The sequence below is a fragment of the Oncorhynchus masou genome, chromosome 27 (genome assembly GCF_036934945.1).
Source record: "Oncorhynchus masou masou isolate Uvic2021 chromosome 27, UVic_Omas_1.1, whole genome shotgun sequence".
NCBI lineage: Eukaryota > Metazoa > Chordata > Actinopteri > Salmoniformes > Salmonidae > Oncorhynchus > Oncorhynchus masou.
Window position 1 is genome coordinate 23869339 of NC_088238.1, and position 21853 is coordinate 23891191.

At 42.3% G+C, this 21853-nt stretch overlaps 3 protein-coding genes across 3 annotated transcripts in view; 2 read left to right on the forward strand and 1 right to left on the reverse strand.

Annotated features, from left to right (window-relative positions):
* Positions 1 to 4736: 4736 nt before the first annotated feature.
* LOC135515841 (WASH complex subunit 3-like) lies at positions 4737 to 8887 on the forward strand. Its single transcript, XM_064939621.1, has 6 exons — positions 4737 to 4942; positions 5169 to 5333; positions 5477 to 5617; positions 6952 to 7059; positions 7145 to 7209; positions 7375 to 8887. The coding sequence occupies exons 1-6, from the start codon at positions 4892 to 4894 to the stop codon at positions 7466 to 7468; spliced, it is 624 nt and encodes a 207-aa protein (XP_064795693.1). The 5' UTR covers positions 4737 to 4891; the 3' UTR covers positions 7469 to 8887.
* Positions 8888 to 11630: 2743 nt separating this feature from the next.
* Positions 11631 to 15346, reverse strand: dram1 (DNA-damage regulated autophagy modulator 1). Its single transcript, XM_064939622.1, has 7 exons — positions 14941 to 15346; positions 14141 to 14208; positions 13220 to 13362; positions 12644 to 12821; positions 12493 to 12551; positions 12255 to 12347; positions 11631 to 12153 (listed from the first exon to the last, which is right to left on the reverse strand). The coding sequence occupies exons 1-7, from the start codon at positions 15069 to 15071 to the stop codon at positions 12109 to 12111; spliced, it is 717 nt and encodes a 238-aa protein (XP_064795694.1). The 5' UTR covers positions 15072 to 15346; the 3' UTR covers positions 11631 to 12108.
* Positions 15347 to 17446: 2100 nt separating this feature from the next.
* LOC135515845 (N-acetylglucosamine-1-phosphotransferase subunits alpha/beta-like) overlaps positions 17447 to 21853 on the forward strand; it is a 33892-nt gene continuing 29485 nt past the window's right edge. Inside the window, exons 1-7 of the mRNA XM_064939632.1 lie at positions 17447 to 17745; positions 18030 to 18115; positions 18263 to 18382; positions 18755 to 18805; positions 19282 to 19484; positions 19730 to 19794; positions 19998 to 20132. Coding sequence (XP_064795704.1) covers positions 17614 to 17745; positions 18030 to 18115; positions 18263 to 18382; positions 18755 to 18805; positions 19282 to 19484; positions 19730 to 19794; positions 19998 to 20132 — 792 coding nt within the window. The 5' untranslated portion in view covers positions 17447 to 17613. The remainder of the gene's footprint in view (positions 17746 to 18029; positions 18116 to 18262; positions 18383 to 18754; positions 18806 to 19281; positions 19485 to 19729; positions 19795 to 19997; positions 20133 to 21853) is intronic.

Sequence of the window (21853 nt, forward strand, 5' to 3'; positions counted from 1 at the left end):
ACCTGCCAAACAGCCAGGCCAGAGGTAAAGACAATGGTCCAGCATACAGATGAGTATATGAGAAAGATAAGCATTTTAAGTTCACATGAGGACACACAGGGGGCTGAGAGAGCAGTTAGACTCTATGCTCTCAACCCTGTTTCATTCTACTCCTTCATAGCATTGATCTTAATTGGGGTGAACTATTCCCTCTTGATTAGTTTGAGATGGCTCTGATCAGTGATTTCAACCCAAAAATATTCATATGAACTAGGCAAACTAAGCTATTCATTGTGTGAGAGAGGGGGTAAGTTCATTTTTACTCCCAGTATTTAATCTACTCAGTGATGTGGAGTGGGTTTCATTGAAAAAGAGGGGTGTGGTGCTGATGTGTGTGCATGTGTTATCAAAAACATATTTCGGTGCCATACCATGTCTGTTCATATGGAAGAAATAAAGGTGCGTCATGGAGCAGCAGAGCGAGAGGGGTGCTTGTTTTGATACTTGCCGTTGCCGCAGCAACATGTAGGGGTCACAAATGTTTCGGTGAAGTGGGCAGGAAATTCCATGGCGCCTGTTGATGATCAAATCCCAATTTAAATACTGTTCTATGATAGTTTAACTATCCGTGTCAGATTGATGAACATGCTGGATTCCAGTAAGAGAACGTTTGCAGAAATAGCCTTGTGTGCTCAGAAGTAGGGTTGCCAAATTCCACGAACTTTCAATAAATTCCCTGGTTTTCTGAAAATTCTGGTCGGAGGATTCCTGGAGTCAGGAGGGAATAAGCAGGAATTCCGTAATCCTCCAACCAGGATTTCTGAAGAACCAAGGAATTAATTGAAAGTTCCTGGAATTATAAAACCCTACTCAGAAGACATTCAGAAATATTGTTATCAAAGCAAATATACCCAGCTACCAGGGTATCAGGTCAAGTAGTGAGTACAGTCATCTATGGGAATTGTGATACAGGAGAAGACTATTCCTCAACTTGCAGGATTGCAGTTCTATTATTAAGAGCCATGTATGTATTATCAATGTTTAATAATGCTGTCATTATTTCATCATTGTCAAAATTCCCCAACTCTGTCTTTTACGGCACATAGGAACGTTCCTCAGTGTCAATGTGCTTACAGACACAGGATTCTGTCAAAACAGTGAACAAATCCTGGGTGATGCAATCATACCAATACAATTCAAGTATGCACAAGTTGCCAGTAGTTCAGCGAGTGCTCTTGATGTAGGAAAAACCCTGAGAAACATAGCTTTTTAATTACCGTAAGCTGTCTATGCCCTACCACACTACACTCTCAGAGGACCCCTCTAAGTAAGAAGCCTGTTCATTCTGTAAGTATCCCTATAGAGAAGTACTCCCTCCTGCAGAAAGCCCTGTCAGCAACGTGTTGAATGTGTTTGTGTGAAACATGTATGGGAAGCTCTCAATCAAATATATTTACCTCAGGAGTAAATGTCAATTGGCTTTTCATAGCCGAACATTCAGAGTTCGAGACAGCAGGTGCGGTAGAGAGAGAGAGTCGAAAACAGCAGGCCCGGGACAAGGTAGCAGGTCTGGTGAACAGGTCAGGGTTCCATAGCTGCAGGCAGAACAGTTGAAACTGGAGCAGCAGCATGACCAGGTGGACTGGGGACAGCAAGGAGTCATCAGGCCAGGTAGTCCTGAGGCATGGTCCCAGGGCTCAGGTCCTCTGGGAGGAGGGAGAGGGAGTGAGAGAGAATTAGAGGGAGCATACTTAAATTCACACCGGACCGCGGATAAAACAGGAGAAATATCCAGACATAACAGACTGACCCTAGCCCCCCAACACATAAACTATTGCAGCATAAATAATGGAGGCTGAGACAAGAGGGGTCGGGAGACACTGTGGCCCGCCCGACAATACCCCCGGACAGGGCCAACCAGGCAAGATATAACCCTACCCACTTTGTCAAAGTACAGCCCCACACCACAAGAGGGATATCTTCAAACCACCAACTTACTACCCTGAGACAAGGCTGAGTATAGCCCACAAAGATCTCCCCCACGGCACGAACCTGAGGGGGGCGCCAAACCCGGAAAAGGAAGATCACGTCAGTGACTCAACCCACTCAAGTGACGCACTCTTCCTAGGGACGGGATGGAACAGCACCCGTAAGCCAGTGACTCAGTCCCCATAATAGGGTTAGAGGCAGAGAATCCCAGTGGAGAGAGGGGAACCGGCCAGGCAGAGACAGCAAGGGTGGTTCGTTGCTCCAGAGCCTTTCCGTTCACCTTCACACTCCTGGGCCAGACTACACTCAGTCATAGGACCTACTGAAGAGATGAGTCTTCAATAAAGACTTAAAGGTTGAGACCGAGTCTACGTCTCTCACATGGGTAGGCAGACCATTCCATAAAAATTGAGCTCTATTTGAGAAAGCCCTGCCTCCAGCTGTATGCTTAGAAATTCTAGGGACAATAAGGAGACCTGCATCTTGTGACCATAGTGTACGTGTAGGTATGTACGGCAGGACCAAATCTGAGAGATAGGTAGGAGCAAGCCCATGTAATGCTTTGTAGATTAGCAGTAAAACCTTGAAATCAGCCCTAGCCTATACAGGAAACCAGTGTAAAGACACTAGCATTGGAGTAATATCACATTTTTTTGGTTCTAGTCAAGATTCTAGCAGCCATGTTTAGCACTAACTGAAGTTTAGTTTGTGCTTTATCTGGGTAGCCGGAAAGTTGAGCACTGCAGAAGTCTAATCGAGAAGTGACAAAAGCATGGATTAACATTTCTGCATAATTTTTGGACAGAACATTTCTGATTTTTGTAATGTTACAAAGATGGAATAAAGCTGTCCTTGAAATAGTATTGATATGTTCATCAAAAGAACGATCAGGATCCAGAGTAACGCCAAGGTCCTTCACAGTTTTATTTGAGACGACTGTACAACCATCAAGAATAATTGTCAGATCCAACAGAATATCTCTTTGTTTCTTGGGACCTAGAACTAGCATCTCGGTTTTGTCCATGTTTAAAAGTAAAACATTTGCCGCCATCCACTTCCTTTTATGTCTGAAACACAGGCTTCCAGGGATGGCAATTTTGGGGCTTCACCATGTTTCATCGAAATGTACAGCTGTGTATTGTCCACATAGCAGTGAAGGTTAACATTATATTTCTGAATTACATCACCAAGAGTTAAAATATATAGTGAAAACTATAGTAGTCCTAAAACGGAACCTTGAGGAACACCGAAACATACAGTTGATGTGTCAGAGGACAAACCATCCACAGAAACAAACTGATGTCTTTCCAACGGATAAGATCTAAACTAGGCCAGAACTTGTCCGTGTAGACCAACTAAAACCAGACTGAAGCGTTTTGTATACATTGTTTGTCTTCAGGAAGGCAGTGAGTTGCTGCGCAACAGCTTTTTCTAACATTTTTGAGAGGAATGGGAGATTCGATATAGGCAGATAGTTTTTATATTTTCTGGGTCAAGGATTGGCTTTTCAAGAGAGGCTTTATTACTGACACTTTTAGTAAGTTTGGTACACATCCGGTGGATAGGGAGCCGTTTATTATGTTCAACATAGGAGGGCCAAGCACAGGAAGCTCTGACAGAGCAGTTCACTCTTCACGATATGATAGAGTGGCTTGGGGGTAAGGGGGTAACCATCCACTGCTCACTCCCTGGCGGAGGGTAGGGGAGGGGAGGGGAGTGGGTGCGGTACTCCTCTGCCCGCTGCCTGGCTCAGAGTATGTCCAGGGAAGAGGCTCTGCCAGGCCTCAATTATGGGGGAGTCATCCAGGACACACTGAAGCAATTACAGTCCCATATAAATCAATATGCTGCTGGTTTAAAAAGTGATCTGCTCCCAACACTCTCTGGATAGGGTCTGACTCAGGAGGTCAGCTTAATTTTTTTGTTCAGTTCTTCATAAATCAAATCAAATCAAATGTATTTATAAAGCCTTTTTTACATCAGCTGATATCTCATAGTGCTGTACAGAAACTCAGCCTAAAACCACAAACAGCAAGCAATGCAGGTGTAGAAGCATCATAGCAATTTTGTTTGATACTGGGCAGAGACTCTTCCTGCCTGTTGAACTAGGTTGAATTGGCATGGACTGGGCTTTCAGACTTGTTTACGATCAGGTGGGCAGTACTAGGCATGGGCTATGGCTTCAGTTTGCTCTTAGGACAGGTTAGAGGGTTTCATTTCTGGCTGACATCAAGTTTAAGGGGCTCTTATTTCAGACAAATTTCATTCAAATCAAACAGTTGGAATCGAGTTCAGATTGAGGTCAAGTTGGAAAGCATTTTTGGTTTCCTGTGTTTCGTTTTTCATTGGTTCTGCTGCTCTCCTATGTAGTAATAGTTCACAACTAATCAGGCATGATCCAATGCAACTCACATTGTGGGTTGTCTCCAAAAGACATCATCATCAAAATCATCATCAAAATGAAGTTGTCAAATAAATTGTGTTGACGGCTTTATCCATTAACTCATCATCTCTGCAAACCATACTACGGTAACTAAGTCATCCTTGCCTGGATCAACATAATTGGGGCTTGTTTTGAGACGCTGCACATTTATTAACCATTATACTGTACTCCCTCCTTGTGGTGCATTGAACACACTACATTTGTGGCAATGAACTGTTAACCCTCCAGTTCAGGTGATGGAGGTATGCACCTTCAACCTTGGGTTCATTTTGATTTCCAATAAAGAAGAAGAAAAACTAAGCACCTCATTGGCTGATATACCCGGAAGAGCAGAATAATAATGACGTCCGTTTTGGATCACTGTGAAGTAACTTGAAGCGTATTATACTTCCCATCTCTCTTTTGCAGATTGTCAGTAAAATATTACTATTAAACAAAGTAATCGCGAGTTAACCGATAGTTTGCTATAACGATAAAAACATGGACGAGGACGGTTTACCGATTGTGGGATCGGGAATAGATCTGACCAAGGTAAGTGTTTTTCGTAGCCGAAGATATCTTGGTGGCTACTGTAGCTAAATTAGCCATGATAGCTTTAGCTTGTTTTGTTAACAAGCTGAATGACTCCCAGCCAAATAATTTAATCAAGTAAATGTTGTATCTAATGAGTGTGTGTAGTAAATTGTTTTGAACTCCCCATCTCTGTAAGTAAATAAACATTGCCGTTTTTCCATGATACTGAATGATATGGTCACAGGTCCCAGCCATACAACAGAGGAGAGTCGTTGCCTATCTCAACCAGTTCATTGTGCACACTGTTCGGTTCCTCAATCGTTTTTCGACAGTTTGCGAAGAGAAACTTGCATGCATATCTCTTCGGATACAGCAGATTGAAACTACCCTCAGCATTTTGGAAGCAAAGGTATGTAACCCAGCTCATATATGTGTTTTGTATACAATACGATGGGACTTTACTATGTCTTTGTTGTTGTATTGTTATGTTCTTTGCTGCTCTGGGCATACCAATATGATAATGTCAGTACGTGCTGATTTTGTCCTATGTAGCTCTCCTCTATTCCTGGTTTGGAGGATGTCAGGGTGGAGGGTGTTGGTCAGCGGCCAGCTACGGAGGTCAACAGTCCAGTCCTGGTTCCAAGTCAACCAGAGACCCCTATAGCTGTGGCTGTGCCATTGCAACCTCCTGAGGTACCTCCCCCCTCCACACACACGTACATTGCCTTCAGAAAGTATTCACACATCTTGACTTATTTCACATTTTGTGTTACAGCTTGAATTCCAAATGGATTAAATTAAATAAAAATTATCATGCACACAATACTCCATAATGACAAAGTGAAAACATGTTTTTAGAAATGTTTGATAATTTATTGGAAATTTAATACAAAAATGAGATATTTCTGTAAGTATTCTCTCCCTTTTGCTATGACACTCCAAATTGAGCTCTGGTGCAGCCAACCCTTGAGATGGCAGTAACTTTTGGAGTCCACCTGTGGCCAATTGAATTGTTTGGACATGATTTAGAAACACACCTGTCTATGTAAGGGCCAACATTTGACAGTGCATGTCAGAGCAGGAACTGTACCATGAAGTCCATAGATCTCCAAGATATAATTGTGATGAGTCATATATCTGGGGAAGGGTATGAAACTGTTTCTAGAGTGTTGAAAGTTTTCAACAGTACAGTGGTCTCCATAATTGGGAAATTGAAAAAATATGGAACTACCAAGACGCTGCCTAGAGATGGTCATCCGACCAAACGTGCAAGGAGGACCTTGGCCAGGGAGGTCACAAGAACCAAATGACAACTCTGATAGAACTACATAGTTCCTTGGTTGAGATGGGAGAACTTGTCAGAAGGACAAGTCTCTACAGCACTTCACCAATCTGGCCAGACGGAAGCCACTCCAGAGAAAAAGGCACATGACAGCACACCTTGAGTTTGCAAAAAGGCACCTGAAAAACTGCAGTCATAAGATTATTTGATCTGACAAATTTTACTCTTTGGCCTAAATGCAAAGCGCTATGTTTGGAGTGAACCAGGCACAGCTCATCACCTGTCAAACACCATCCCTACTGTGAAGCATGGTGGACGACCTGCAAACGGCCTTAGACTGGGGCAACGATTTACGTTCCAACAGGTCAATGACCCTAAGCATACAGTCCAAGTACTTGAGTGGCCCAACCAAAGACAAGGCTTGAATACCATTACATCTGTGGAAAGACGTGAAGATTGCGGTTCACCGCCACTCCCCATCTAACTTAACAGAGCTTGAGAAAATCTGCAAGGGAGAATGGGAGAAAATGGAACGGCATCAAACACCTGGAAACCATGTTTGATGTATTTGATACCATTCCACTGATTTCGCTCCAGCCGTTACCACGAGCCTGTCCTCCCCAGTTAAGGTGCCACCAGCCTCCTGGGATTTCAACATATCCATGTTGATGGAACAATAACTTAAAGACTTGGTATATTTGTGCATGATGGAAATACTGAATTGCAGTATTGACTCTCCTTGTAGGCCTCTCCAAACATACCAGACCCAAGAGCAGCGGAGGCAGCAGGAGACAGTAGGATGACTGTGACCAAGGACCCACGCTATGCCAGATATCTCAAGATGGTGCAAGTGGTGGGTCTCTCTACATTTTCACATTTCTACAGAATATAACATCTGTTCAATGAAATCCGTAATTTAGAAAACTATTCAAAAACAGGGTGTTCCAGTTATGGCGATAAAGAATAAAATGGTCCAGGAAGGTTTGGATCCCAACCTGCTTGAGTGAGTGTGCTTACATTACGTCTAAGTAATATCTGTATTCTCATACCTCGTAATCCAATACTTTTTGTTTTATACCCCACGTCTTAATCTTTCTGATGTCATAAAATGGTGGTCCTACATGTATTCGAGGTAACAATGGCGACTCCTACATGTTTCTGTTTGCAGCACACCCGATGCACCTGTGCCTGATGCCGTCAAAAAGAACACACTAGATCAAGATGATGGTGACGATGGCAGTGAGTCATCTTTCAGCGATTGATCTGCTGTCTTAGCCATGAAGCTGCCTATAGGGAACTTCCTTCCCTGTCATCTGTGCTCCGGGCCTTTTCCACTGTGCTGCTGCAGGGGCACAGAAGGACTAGATGCCAGTGTGTGCTTGACAGGCAGAACTACAGTGCTACCAGACAAAGTCCCACGTCTGTGGATGATCTCCAGGGATGCATGGGACTTACAAAAGCAGGCAGATTAAGTATCTGAAATGCATTGCAGATTGAGTGAATGTAAACGAGACAGTTTATAATGTCTGTATCCAGGTCAGCCACTGATCGTGTGGATGTTATATTTTTGTTTCCATTTCTTCTCCTGACACATTTGATTGGTCATGAACATGGTGTTTCTTTATGTCGTTTAGCAGTAAAACGGATAGAATGACAACCATGGGAAAGTATCAACCAGATAATCGATTAGTAATTGATCATTATTTTCTTTAGACTGCACTGGGCAAACATGCCTCTGCCCCTTTGTCAATATCATGTGAACATTCCAATGAAAGAGATTATGGGGCAGCAGGTAGCCTAGGGGTTGGGTCAGTAAGCGGAATGTTGCTGGTTGGAGTCCCCGAGTCGATTAGGAGAAAAGTCATTTTGCCTTTGAGCAAGGCACTCATTGCCCCTGTAAGTCGCTCTGGATAAGTGTCTGCTAAAAGACAATGTAATTGTGCTTTAGTCACATTTGTTTTATTTTGACAGTGATGTCTGCATGTTACACTTGTGAGAGGGTGATATGTTGTATCTCATGTCCATAATAATGTTTGTGAGAACATTTGATGGGGTACTATTTTTACACTACAACTGCTGTATGAAGGATGTCCTACAGAAATGTTGACTGTTCTCTGGCCGATTCGTCACTTTTAATTGAGACATTAAGCTGTGAAATGTAACTGTTCACTCCAGGAACAATGTGAAGACCAAATTAAGGAAATTGCACTTTTGGGGAAATATATCATGGAAAAAAACACTACTAGTTGTGAGCAATGTGTCAATTGCAATGGTACTGTGTAGACTAAATTAACAGTAGTACCTAATGGGAATTCACCTCAATCTTCTAAAATGATGCACTCAATCCCAGATTTAACCATGTGTGGACTAACCATGTTAACAAGCCTTCCAGGCCCTTGGATCCCACTGTTGTGAAGCATTATGCCTTGGCCTTTAAGTCCAATAGTTTTATACTACATCCCTTTTTATCCAAATGCTCAGAGATCCAAATCATCTTCACATTGTTTGTAGTCTCTGGACTGAACACTGCAGTGATGGGAGTTTTCAATGGATTATGAAAGAGGGTAGCTGGAGCGGTGTTAGACTGGAAATCTCTTTGTTCTCAAGCGCAAGGCAAGCAGCATTGATATCTGTGTTTACGCTGTTTAGCCTGGAAAAATAAAGAACACATTTTGCCTCAAGATATGTGGACATCATTTTATTCAAACACTATTTGGGTTTTGTGTTTGGAACATAGAAGTACTTCACACATACAGTAGCCCTGTATGTATTTTGAGTTACTTTATTACAAAGTTATACCATATATATGCCTCAATACCCTGAGAGTTTTTCTTGAGCAAAATAGCTAACTAGAAAAATATTTACATTCTAATATAAAACTGTCAACATTGGAGTCGGTAAGTGTACATAAACTTGTGATGGGTAAAATTAAGTTTCTTGATCTTGTGATTTTCTTGCTCAATTACTGACCTTTGTACCACCTGGCTGATGAACAATGGGTTACATATTTCCTTAACCCAATAAATTCTCAAATTGCTGGTCACAGGATATGTTTTGTTTAGTGGTTAACCGTTAAGACTGAGGTTATGTTGCAATGACATCCTCCGGAAGTTGTCATTACTGTGTAGGTCTATGGAAGGGGGTGAGAACCGTGAACCTCCTCGGTTTTGTATTGACGTCAACGTACCCAGAGGCTAAACCATGATTCTACCCTACAGAGTGCTGTTGAGGCTACTGTAGACCTTTGCAAAATAGTGTGTTTTAATCAATTATGTGGTGACGTGATTATATTGAGTAGTTTTCACTCCATATTATAACTTTTTAAATGGTCCTCCCCTTCCTCCTCCGAGGAGCCTCCACTGCTACACATGTATGTAATCCAGCCTATACCAGGGACGCAACATTGCTTTTCGAAGTGGAAGGGGACATAATATATATTGTGGTGTACAGCAGGTCAGCCACCAGGGGGAGACTCATCGAGGCCTGGTGACAGACTGTGTATACATCACGAGGCGATGCTCCATCTGCTGGACGTGCCAGGTCTCGACGGGTTCTCCGGCCAAGACCAGTTGGGGCTGATTGGGAGTCGGTGAGTAATCAAGGGCTGATTGGGAGTCGGTGAGTAATCAAGGGCTGATTGCTCACCAGCTGTGCAAGGCCCATAAAGCTGTCAGAAGGGCAGCACACAGGGAGAGAGTGGGGGAAGAAAGGACTCCCATATAGTTGGTAATGGTTACAGAGATAACAGGAGTGAGTGCAGTTTTGTATCACGGAGAGGGTCTCATGGGGGAGACCGTTTCTTTTTGAATTATAATATAAATAAACACCCTTGAAACCGAGCAAATCCTACTCTGTCCGTGTCTGATCTGTGAAACAGCTAAACCGACCACTCGGAGGCGCCCGTTAACTTGTTTTGTATCACATTCCAACGATAAAACTGGGGTGGGCAAAAAGGAAATTTCAGAATGTGGGGGGGGGGGGGGTAAACATGTGAAACAGTGAAGGTTGCGCCACTGGCATATACTATAGTCGTGATCATTATGTATGTAGCAGTGCCAGTAGCCTATGTGCCGGTCTGCATTTTTACATTGAATTAATCGATGTCACAAATAGCCTATTGCAAACATTGTGGAATTGAAGTATACCTTACAATGTTACGTGTGCATTAATAGGTTATATAGCAAAAGGCGGATACTAACTGATGTGAATGAATGTAGGCTATAGCTATATTACTGAGTTCCTATAGTACATAAAATGCTAACCAGAGAGTTAGATGACCTTTTCAAATATAAATAATTCACAATCTGATACGGATACAGTCAAGTGTCTTCCTCCGTTAATTAAAGACTGTAGCGTGGGCTCGAGACTGGAATCATGACAAACTTATTTTAAATCACTGCCATAGAGCCATCTGTAGGATGATAAGGAGAGGGCAAACTACAATCATGAATGATTAATTATTATTATTAATCTTCCTTTTCAAGCTGTTGGCTGTAGGCTATGTCCCTTCTCAACACGGCTAACCCAGTAAATGGAATGCTACATTTCAAAGGCGGACAAGAACTTGAGTGAGATTTGAGCCCTTGCCACAAATCTACACAGAGCAATTTGACCAGTCAGTCAAACACTTGTGATGTAGTTTCTTTGATTATCAGTAAGCGCTGTTGTACTACAGTTAAGTACACCAGGCTCTGATCAGGCCCTACACCCAAACAAGGGCACTGCGTTCATCCACCTCTGGCCTGCTCGCCTCCCTACCACTGAGGAAGTACAGTTCCCGCTCAGCCCAGTCAAAACTGTTCGCTGCTCTGGCCCCCCAATGGTGGAACAAACTCCCTCACGACGCCAGGACAGCGGAGTCAATCACCACCTTCCGGAGACACCTGAAACCCCACCTCTTCAAGGAATACCTAGGATAGGATAAAGCAATCCTTCTCACCCCCCCCTTAAATGATTTAGATGCACTATTGTAAAGTGGCTGTTCCACTGATGTCAGAAGGTGAATTCACCAATTTGTAAGTCGCTCTGGATAAGAGCGTCTGCTAAATGACTTAAATGTAAATGTTAAATGTACACTTCCATGAACACGTCCAACTACATCAACGATTTGAATTGGCTGATAGGGAATTTCCGACAGGAAATTATCACAGCCACCTGGTGAGGTTAGCATAGTGCAAAATGTGCAAACTTACTGTATGTAATGGGAACAGCTAATATGTAGACGTTGATCACTTGCCACTATGTCAGAGTTTAATTGGCTGATGCTTAAACTCAACCTTTTTCTAATGTTCACAGGTATGGCCTGTAGTGTTTATGCAGTTTAGCCTGAAAAATAAATAACACATTTTGGCTAAAGATATGTGGCCACCTTATTCAAACACTGTGTTTGTAACATAGAAATACGTCACACATACTGTTGCCCTGTATGTATTCTGAGTTACTTTATTACAATGGTATACCAGTATACCATAGATATGCCTCAATACCATGAGAAAGAGGTTTTCTTGAGCAAAATACCTAACTAGAAAAATATTTACATAGTAGTATCAAACGATTAACATTGGAGTAGGTAAGAGTACATACAGCCTCTATCCATGAACTGGTGATGTGTGAAATTAAGTTTCTATATTAACTTGATCTTGTGATTTTCTTGCGCAATACTGACCTTTGTACCACCAGAGGATGAACAATGGGTTAACGCTGTCATTAACCCAGGATGTCACAGGATGTGTTTGTTTTGTGGATAACCGCTAAGACTGAGGCTATGTTGCAATGGATACAGTATATATTTTAAAAAAATCATACCATTCAGATAATCTCATATACATTTGCTTTATAAAAGTAGAAAAAATAAATTTGATTTTGTAAAAATTCAGATTAAAAGGTTCAAATCAATGCTTCATCAGGAATAGTCCACAAACTGTGTTCTCAGCTTCAGAGTAAACTTCTGTAAGAAACAGGACAAAGAGAAATAAAAACACTCAAACAAAGGAGAAGAAAAGGAGAATCATTCCCACCACAATGACAGAGCGGTGACTGAAAACTCACTTTAAAGTCGTGGATGTAGGTGAAGAAGAAGAAGATGAAGCTGAAGGCCACGATCCACTCACTCACAGCACTCACCAGATGGAACACATTGTCCTGTAGTGACAGGGAGAGTCAGATAGAGACTGATATGGTCACGTATAGATTCTCTGGCCTATGAAGTCTATATGGATCCAGAATATCATCCATCTTTGTTGTTTATTTGAGTGGTGTTCTTGGTAAAGATGTGCTCATACTGTACCTCGTCTTCTGTTTTTCTATGCAGTGTGGTTTGTGTCACGAAGACAGCACAGACAACAGCTGGATGGAAAATGAAGGAGATATTTTCTTTGATAAAACAATGATGATTCATGATTAAAATCCTTCAGGGTTACTATTCTTTTCAAGGATACTGGGGAAAACTGCCAGGAAGGCAATGGTTGCAATTCCTGTGCGCAGACGACACAAGGCCAAGGAACATCCATAGGGGAAGGCCTTATAGGATATGATGGACTGGAGGATGGTGTACAGAACACCAGAAACGAAGAAGAGTAATGCACCTGCATCATGAACTGTTGTAATCGTTGTCTCCTGGGAAAAAGAACATGCCAGAGAGATCATGTATAGAATACCACACTGTCACTTAATGGTACCCCCCCCCATCTTCTCACTAAAGGGGTGACAACCCACTGGGCAAAAACTGGTTTAATCAATGTTGTTTACATAGAATTTTAAATAATGAAATTCAATGTGATGATATTGAATAAACATGGAAAACTGATTGGTTTTCACCCAACTTTTATCTTAAATCCAATTACATCCTACTTGGCACACACTGGTTGAATCAAAGTTGAATAGGCAAATTGAATGGAGTTCTGTGCCCAATGGGATGGTGACATTTTTTGTTGAATTCAAGTCAGTTGACAACTCAGCCAAATGTGAATCAAAACTAGTTGTTGAACTGACGTTTGTGCACCGTGGCAACCTACCTGGAAAGTAGCGACAAAACACATCCCCAAACAAGAAAGCATTCCAATCCAGAAAGCAGCCTGGTTCAGTACTGGGGGCACACCACCTGCTGTCTCATTGAGCTTCTCCACAAACTTGTATCTGGCATACATGGTGGCCGTACCTGTAGAGGAATTGTCATGGCACATGGAGTGGATGTTTTCATTAGCACTTTCCACATTTAGACAGTATACGCTCACAGTAGGTATATGTAAAAACCTGCTGCAATATTGTATTTATTTGCACCTTAAAAAATAGGTCAAAAAGAAAGACAAACGTAGTGACGTGAAACTTAATAATAGAATATCATACCATTTATCCCAGCCCCATCTGACCATGCATTTCTGCTTTCATTTTCTAAAAAATGGGAAGTGTGACTAAACTCTTGGCATTGTCTCTGACCTGGAAAAACCCATGGAGTTTCTCACAGGGATTGTTCACCCAAATGACCAAATAACACATTGGTTTCCTTACCTAGTAAGCAGTCTATGGACAAGGTATGACAGCAAATTATGCTTTGGTTTAGTTCCTCTAGCACCGTTTCCACATGGCAATGTTTTAGCATTTGTGGCACAAATCCCATTTAAATCATGGGACCAATATTAGTATTTTTCGGGTGTCATGTCCAAATCATCCAGAAGTATCTAAAACTAAGTGTGAAGCTCAACAAATTCACTTATAGATGATTTGAACATGATACATGAAAAAAATGCTAATATCGTCCCATGACATTAGCATGTGGAAACAGTGCCAAGGAAACTAAACCAAAGCATGGATTGTTGTCATACATGGTTCATATACTGCTTACAGGGTAAGGAAACCAAATATGTAATTTGGGTGAACTATTCCGATACACTAAGACAAAAAGCCCTTTCGTGGTTTTAGTGTCTTTCTGTGCTCACCTGCAAATGCAGTGATGACCGTCATCAAGCCAAAGACACAGCTCTCTGGGGGTTCAGCCCCAGTGTCACTAAAGAAAGAATAGTTCAAGTTTAATGTGTGTATTAATGCCATGTCTGGAAGTCCTTTTAAATAATTTGGATTTAATTGAAACAATACATTATATAAAAAAATCATTATACATATTGAATTATAACTGAACAGAAAGTGATATGATTTGTTATTAAATCAAAAAATGTAATCAAAGCAGAATCATACCATTGGCATAATATATTAACCAAATAGACAATTGCATTTCAATTGTGAAACCATACCATTTGATGACAAACAAATAATTCGGGTATATCTACAGAAGATATGACTGAATAGAGGGCTTTGATCGTTTGAATAGAGCGCTAATTTGTAAAACCATTATTCATTATGTATGCCTAGTAATGTTTAGTTTGCATATGTGTTAAATGTCTATCTGCTCAATAAACAAAGCTGTTTAAATGTCAAGTGAGGACACACACCGGACATTAAGGGGTTCACAGGCCCCCACGCTGTAGACTACACAGCTGTGAACTGGGAACCAGCCAAATACAGCATTCAACTTGTGGTGGGGAAAACGAAACTGATTTATTTTTGTTGCAAAAATGCGATATGATTTCCGTTAATATCGCCGGTTTTGATGAGTGGAAATAAAGAAACATTATTTCCAATACCCCCACTGATTTAAATAATAATAAGTAAACGCTATTATTACGGCAAGTTCGTGGAAAATAAAAATGCTCAGGCTGCTGATAAATATTCATAATCTTACCTTATATAGGGGAAGATAACATCCACATCATGCTCGAACAATGCAATTAGGTAGGAAACAATAAACGTGCTTGATGACCAGATGACCAAAAAAGTTGGTAAAAAGCATATTCCCTCCAAGAACCAAAACATTTTGTCAGCAATAAGGACAAGTTACCACGCAGACAGACCGACCTTTGTGCAAGTTATAAAGAATACATACGATGCAGAATACTGACAGGTAAAATCCCTCTGGCAATATTTCTCAGAGTTTAGATTTGAAGTAATATTAGAATTTGTCTAATCGGCCACCTAAAAAGTGACATCTCTTACTGTAAACTATACTGTAAACTGGTATTTTGCAATCACGTGGTCTAGACAGTATTGAACTTCAGTTAAATTGAGTGTGGGCTGACGTCGGTACCTCTTCCGATCATTTCCGCATGTAACAGAAAATAAGACGCACAGCTTTACATAAAATGGCTACACACACACGAACACCATTTTTGTTTGTCATCTGCTTCTGAACCAAAATATCTTTCTTTCTTTCTTTCTTTCAACTTTATTGTTCATTATTCATTCTAATCTAATTGGGTAGGCCTGCAGAGGGATGCATCCATTCTACACTGAGTATACAACACATTAAGGACACCTGCTCTTTCCATGACACAGACTGACCAGGTGAATCCAGGTGAAAGCTATGATCCCTTACTGGTATCACTTGTTAAATCCACTCCAATCAGTGTATATGAAGGGGAGGAGACAGGTTAAAGAAGGATGTTTTAGCATTCAATTGTGTTTGGTTGCCATTCAGAGGGTGAATGGGCAAGACAAAAGATTGTGCTTTTGAGCTGGGTAGTAGGTGCCAGGCACACCGGTTTGAGTCAAGAATTGCAACACTGCTGTGTGTTTCACACTCAACAGTGTTCTGTGTGTATCAAGAATGGTCCACCACCCAAAGGACATCCAGCCAACATGACACAACCTGTGGGAAGCAATCGAGTCAAAATGGGCCAGCAGCACTCTGCGGAATGCTTTCATCCCCTTGTCAAATCAAATCAAATTGTATTGGTTGCATACACATATTTAGCAGATGTTATTATGGGTGTAGCAAAATGCTTGTGTTCCTTGCTCCAACAGTGCAGTAATATCTAACTATACACAACAATACACACACATCTACAAGTAAAAGATTGGAATTAAGAAATATATAAATATTTGGATGAGCAATATCGGAGTCCAGAGTATAGACATTATGGACAGTATGTGGAGAGAATATGTAGTATATCTGAAGAATATGTCGATAGAATAGTACATGTACAGCACTAGTTGAATAGGATGGCCTTGACTAGAATACAGTATATACAGTACATATGAAATGCGTAAAACAGTATGTAAACATTATTAAAGTGAGCAGTATTCCATGTCTATGTACATAGAGCAGCAACCTCTAAGGTGTAGGGCTGAGTAACTGGGTGGTAGCCTGCTAGTGACAGTGACTAAGTTCAGGGCAGGGTACTGGGTGGGGGCCGGCTCGTGATGGCTATTTAACAGTCTGATGGCCTTGAGATAGAAGCTGTTTTTCATTCTCTCGGTCCCAGCTTTGATGCACCTGTACTGAACTCGCTGGATGATAGCGGGGCGAACAGGCCGTGGCTCGGGTGGCTGAGGTCCTTGATGGTCTTCTTGGCCTTCCTGTGACACCGGGTGCTGTAGGTGTCCTGAAGGTCAGGCAGTGTACTCCCGGTGATGCGTTGGGCTGACCGCACCACCCTCTGGAGAGTCCTGTGGTTGCGGGCGGTGCAGATTGTCAGTGATGTGTACCCCGAGGAACTTGAAGCTTTTCACCTTCTCCAATGCAGTCCCATCGATGTGGATGGGGGCGTGCTCCTTCTGCTGTCTGCTGAAGTCCATGATCAGCTCCTTTGTGTTGTTGATGTTGTAGAAGCTAAGTAGGGTTGGTCCTGGATGGGAGACCAGATGCTGCATGAAGTGGTGCTGGAGGACCAGTAGGATACACTCTTTCCTTTGTCTAAAAAAATATCCCAATGCCCCAGGTCAGTGATTGGTGACATTGCCCTGTGTAGGGTGCCGTCTTTCGGGTTGGGACGTTAAACGGCTGTCCTGACTCTTTGTGGTTGCTAAATTCCCCTCTTTAGCCCTCGTACCATCATGACCACTTAATCATCGCAGCTTTCAATTGGCTCATTCATCCCCACTCCTCTCCCCTGTTACTATACCCCAGGTTGTTGCTGTGAATGAGAATGTGTTCTCAGTCTACTTAAATGATAAAATAAATAACAATAAATAAAAGTTCATGCCCTGATTCATTTAGGTTGTTTTGAGGGCAAACGGGGGAATAAACTCAATATTAGGAAGGTGTTCCTAATGTTTGGTATATTCAGTGTATTTCTGTGCATAGGACACACACGCAAAATGTATAGCACAACTCCTCCTAGTCGATAGAGGGCGTTATAGAGTTTTTTTTTAAAGCAGCACCCGGAACATTTGAGTCAAGGCGCATCATCACCATAAAGGAAGTGCAATGTTTGATTATGTGCTTTGACAGTTTTTGCTAGGTGTCATGTGACAAAGAAGACATCTTTCGTTTTGTAGTGTTTATTTTATATTAACTCCGATATGCTCCTGCGTCTTCGGTGAATGACTGAAGAGATATGGATTGCAAAGGAGAACCATGGTGATAATCAATTCAGTACTGAAACTCTTGCAGAGACAGACCTACACCTGTCTGTCCCATCGCTATGGACTGTACCTCTGCTTTGGAGGGATAGTCCTCATGATCGTCTCTGCCTTCCAGTTTGGAGAAGTAAGTAGCTTAGCTAGCTAACAAGCTAACCCTTGTCAAACGCTGTGTGTGTGTGTGTGTGTGTGTGTGTGTGTGTGTGTGTGTGTGTGTGTGTGTGTGTGTGTGTGTGTGTGTGTGTGTGTGTGTGTGTGTGTGTGTGTGTGTGTGTGTGTGTGTGTGTGTGTGTGTGTGTGTGAGAGAGATGTTACACTAAGTGAAGTAAGGCACGGCTTGTTCTGGCTGGTTATGTTGAAGTATACAATACATTCAGTGGTTAATAATATCATCCCCCTCTCTGTGTGTAGGTGGTGGTAGAGTGGAGTAGGGATCAGTACCATGTACTGTTTGACTCATATAGAGACAATGTAGCTGGGAAATCATTCCAGACTCGGTGAGTAACCCTCGCTGCCCATGTGCTATCCACTACAGGGATAACCAGTGTTTCACTGTCTCAATTCACTACTCCATATCCTTCCTTTTGTCTATTTACTGATTTGAAACTGACATGTATCTTCTCTATGGTGTTGTGCCGCTGTAGGCTGTGCCTGCCCATGCCCATAGATGTGGTGTACACCTGGGTGAATGGCACGGACACAGACCTGATGAAGCAGCTACGCGGTGTGAGAGAGCAGCTGGAGGAAGAGCAGAGAACACTGAGGTACTGCACATGGTCACTGGGACTTCAGTTGCACGTTACACACGTTAGGCTACAGAAATAGTATTACGTGATTGCAAGCTGAACATATTTGTTTTGGCAAATGGCTGACGGATAGAGAGTTACTGTGGTCCGCTGAATGTTATTAGCACGTAAAGGAAGCGGGTACTTATTCACATTACATGATTGAATCGTTCCCATTCATCCTGTTGTGTAGACTAGGGGACCAAATATGTAGTTAACTAATATTGCCCGAGGGAGATTCTGTTAGTTCAAAGGTCGATTTCCAATCACAGTACTAGAACATTCCCCAACAAAACATTCCATGCGTTAACGGATCAGTGCGTTGACTTTCTGGACTGTTTCTCACCCTAGGGAACGGCTGGGGAAGAATGCAAGTGATCCGACTGAATTGCCAAAGGACAGGTGAGTGACAAGATAGAAACACCTGTACATTACTGTCGATTTACTGTGGTTTTCATACATTCTTTACATCTCTAGCTCAATATGGATGCTTCCAAACTCTAAGGGCAGGGAGCTGATGATGAACCATCTTATTGAGACACAAGCTACGGTCGTCTAAGATCAAGGGTTTTTGACATCATTGCTGGTATTTCCTGTTTCTCTCTCAACTGAGTGTTTGTGAGAACGGGTCTCAGTGTTGTCAACCAATCTGCAACAACAGGTGGCTTATGACCACAGACATTAAGGCGTGAGATGCAACCACAGCACAAAGGAAGCCTTGTGCAAGTGGTACAAACTACAGCGAGACAGAGCAGGGTTTTGCACTAGCCATAGTGGTTTGGTGGAAGTAGTGATGTTGGACTGGAGTTGTGGACACCATCTTGATGTTTTGTGACCTTTTTTTCTTTCTCTTTATATGTCTGTGTTTCTGTTTGCAGTGTGAAGCCAGAATGTCTGCTGTCCCATTGTATCACAGCGCCCATGGTAGCCCTGGACCCGGCTCTGCCTGCCAACGTCACTCTGAAGGAGCTGCCGTCGCTCTCGCCCTCCTTCTCCGCCGCCAAGCTGCTGCTGCAAGTGGCCAAGCCCCTCCACCCCTCCACCACAGTGTCTGTGGTCGTCTTTCACTCTCAGGCTGATGGTAAAGAGTCACTGAAACAAACACTCCCAACTGGCACTCTACACACATGCTATTTCAGTTCACAGTTCTGCTACCCACTCAGTACGAGAACACCAATCATGTCATCACAGCAAAATCTCTCGCTCTTTCTCTATGGCTCTTTCTCTATGGCTCTTTCTCTATGGCTCTGTCTGTATGGCTCTTTCTCTATGGCTCTGTCTGTATGGCTCTGTCTGTATGGCTCTCTCTTATTCTCCCTCCCATAGCGGACAAGGCCTACACAGACGCACCCCGTGAGGCCCTGAAGCGCTCTGTCTCTAGATGTTACCTGGTGAGTGACCTGACTCTCTATGCTATTAGAAGTTCTATTGCACCAGACGCAATCAACACTTCCTAGTCCTTTCTGATTCCAGCACAATTATATGATTGAGCATTTACCCCAATTGGATACACTGGTCCTTACCTAAGGATGAATAAGCAATGGACACAGTCATATGGTAACAATAAGCTATTGTGCTGTTGTTCCTCCTGTAGACAACAGATAAGGAAGCACCGGGTCTGGTCCGCATGCAGAGCCTGGCCTACCTCAGTGGCTTCCCAGCATCCTTCAAGGAGACCGAGCAGCTCAGAGTCAAACTGCCATCTGTTGTCACTGGCAAGATCAAACAGGTAAGTCTTACCTAGATGGAAAAAGGAAAACAAATGACATAATCTATCAGGAAAATACAGTGCTCAGTCAAATACTGTATTATTTTCGACAGGGTGCTGTATCTGTTATTTCACTAGAGGGCAGTGTTTCACAAAATACAGTATGGCATTTTATCATATTAACACATTCGTTGTTTTCTTAACCAGGCACGGATATGCCACAACATACTTTATTTACATTTAATGAGAAATGCAGATTTTAGTAATAAATCATGTACAATTCCAGGATATATTAATATAAGATATAATATGTAACTACATTCATATAGCCACAAGATGTCACCCTTGCTGTACCTCAGAATCATGATTTGAAAGATAGGCTAGTCATTGCTGTGCTCCAAATGTTTGTATATCAGACAGGATCCAGACAGAATCTATTGTGTTCAAACTGAACATAGACACTGTCTGTCTGCCATAACCACAGACCATAAACAACATAACTATACCGAATTAAATAAGTAGTAACACTTAAGCAGAAGAGGTCTCCATCTATTTTAAACCGATATTATGGTAGTAAAGAGCCCTGGTTTAGTTTGGCCATGGATTGTCTATCTAATAATTTTCTCTAATCAGAACTCTGAGATATTTCGGGAGGAGGAATGCCAGTAACAAGCCAGATTACTCTGAGATAATAAAATAAAACAATCCAATGATGGTTAACTACTGTAAAAAAAAATAATAAAAAAAATACTGTAATTCTGTCTCACCACAGGCATAGTTACACTATATCCTTACAAAGCTACACTGAGTGTACAAAACATTAGGAACACCTTCCAAATGTTGAGTTGCACCTCCCTTTGCCCTCAGAACAGCCAGTTGGGGGCATGGACTCGACATGGACTCAACAGTGCTTCCCACAGTTGCCAAGTTGGCTGGATGTTCTTTGGGTGGTGAACTATTGCTGATACACAGGGGAAACTGTTGAGCGTGAAACACCCAGCAGCATTGCAGTTCTTGACACTCTCAAACTGGTGCGCCTGGCACCTACTACCATACCCTGTTCAAAGGCACTTAAATCTTTTGTTGAGACAATTCAATGTCTCAATTGTCTCGAGCCTTAAAAATCCATCTTTAACCTGTCTTCTCTCCTTCATCTTCACTGATTGAAGTGCATTTAACGAGTGACATTAATAAGGGATCATAACTTTCATCTGGATTCACTTGGTCAGCCTGTTATGGAAAGAACAGATGTTCCTAATGTTTTGTCCACTCAGTGTATATCAGCCTTTTCTAATAACACTGGGCCAACATGTCACATTCCATCCATAAGAGTACCTTTGTCTGTATGGAATTGAACAGCCTAATGCACATCAGAAATGGTCACTCTGGTGCTGCTGGGACAATAATAATCACTATGAATAAAAAATGTCTTGGTCAACAGACCAACAGAAAGTGTCTGTGATCGGCAGACCCCTACAGTGAGCTCTCCTTATCCACCCCCTACTGCCTCTCTCCTTCTCTTTCTCTCTGTCTCTCCCTGTCTCGTCGGGGGTCATGTGACAACAGAAGGGGATTAGGGTGAAACCCTATCTTGGGGAGCGGCCAAGGGGGTTAACATTAGAACAACTGTTTTGGGTGGCGTGGTGGCAGGCAGCACACTGAAAGGTCACCAGGATTTTACTGACCTTCCCTTCTCTATCCCCCTCTGTTTCCTCTTTCTATTCTACCCACTCACCCCCACT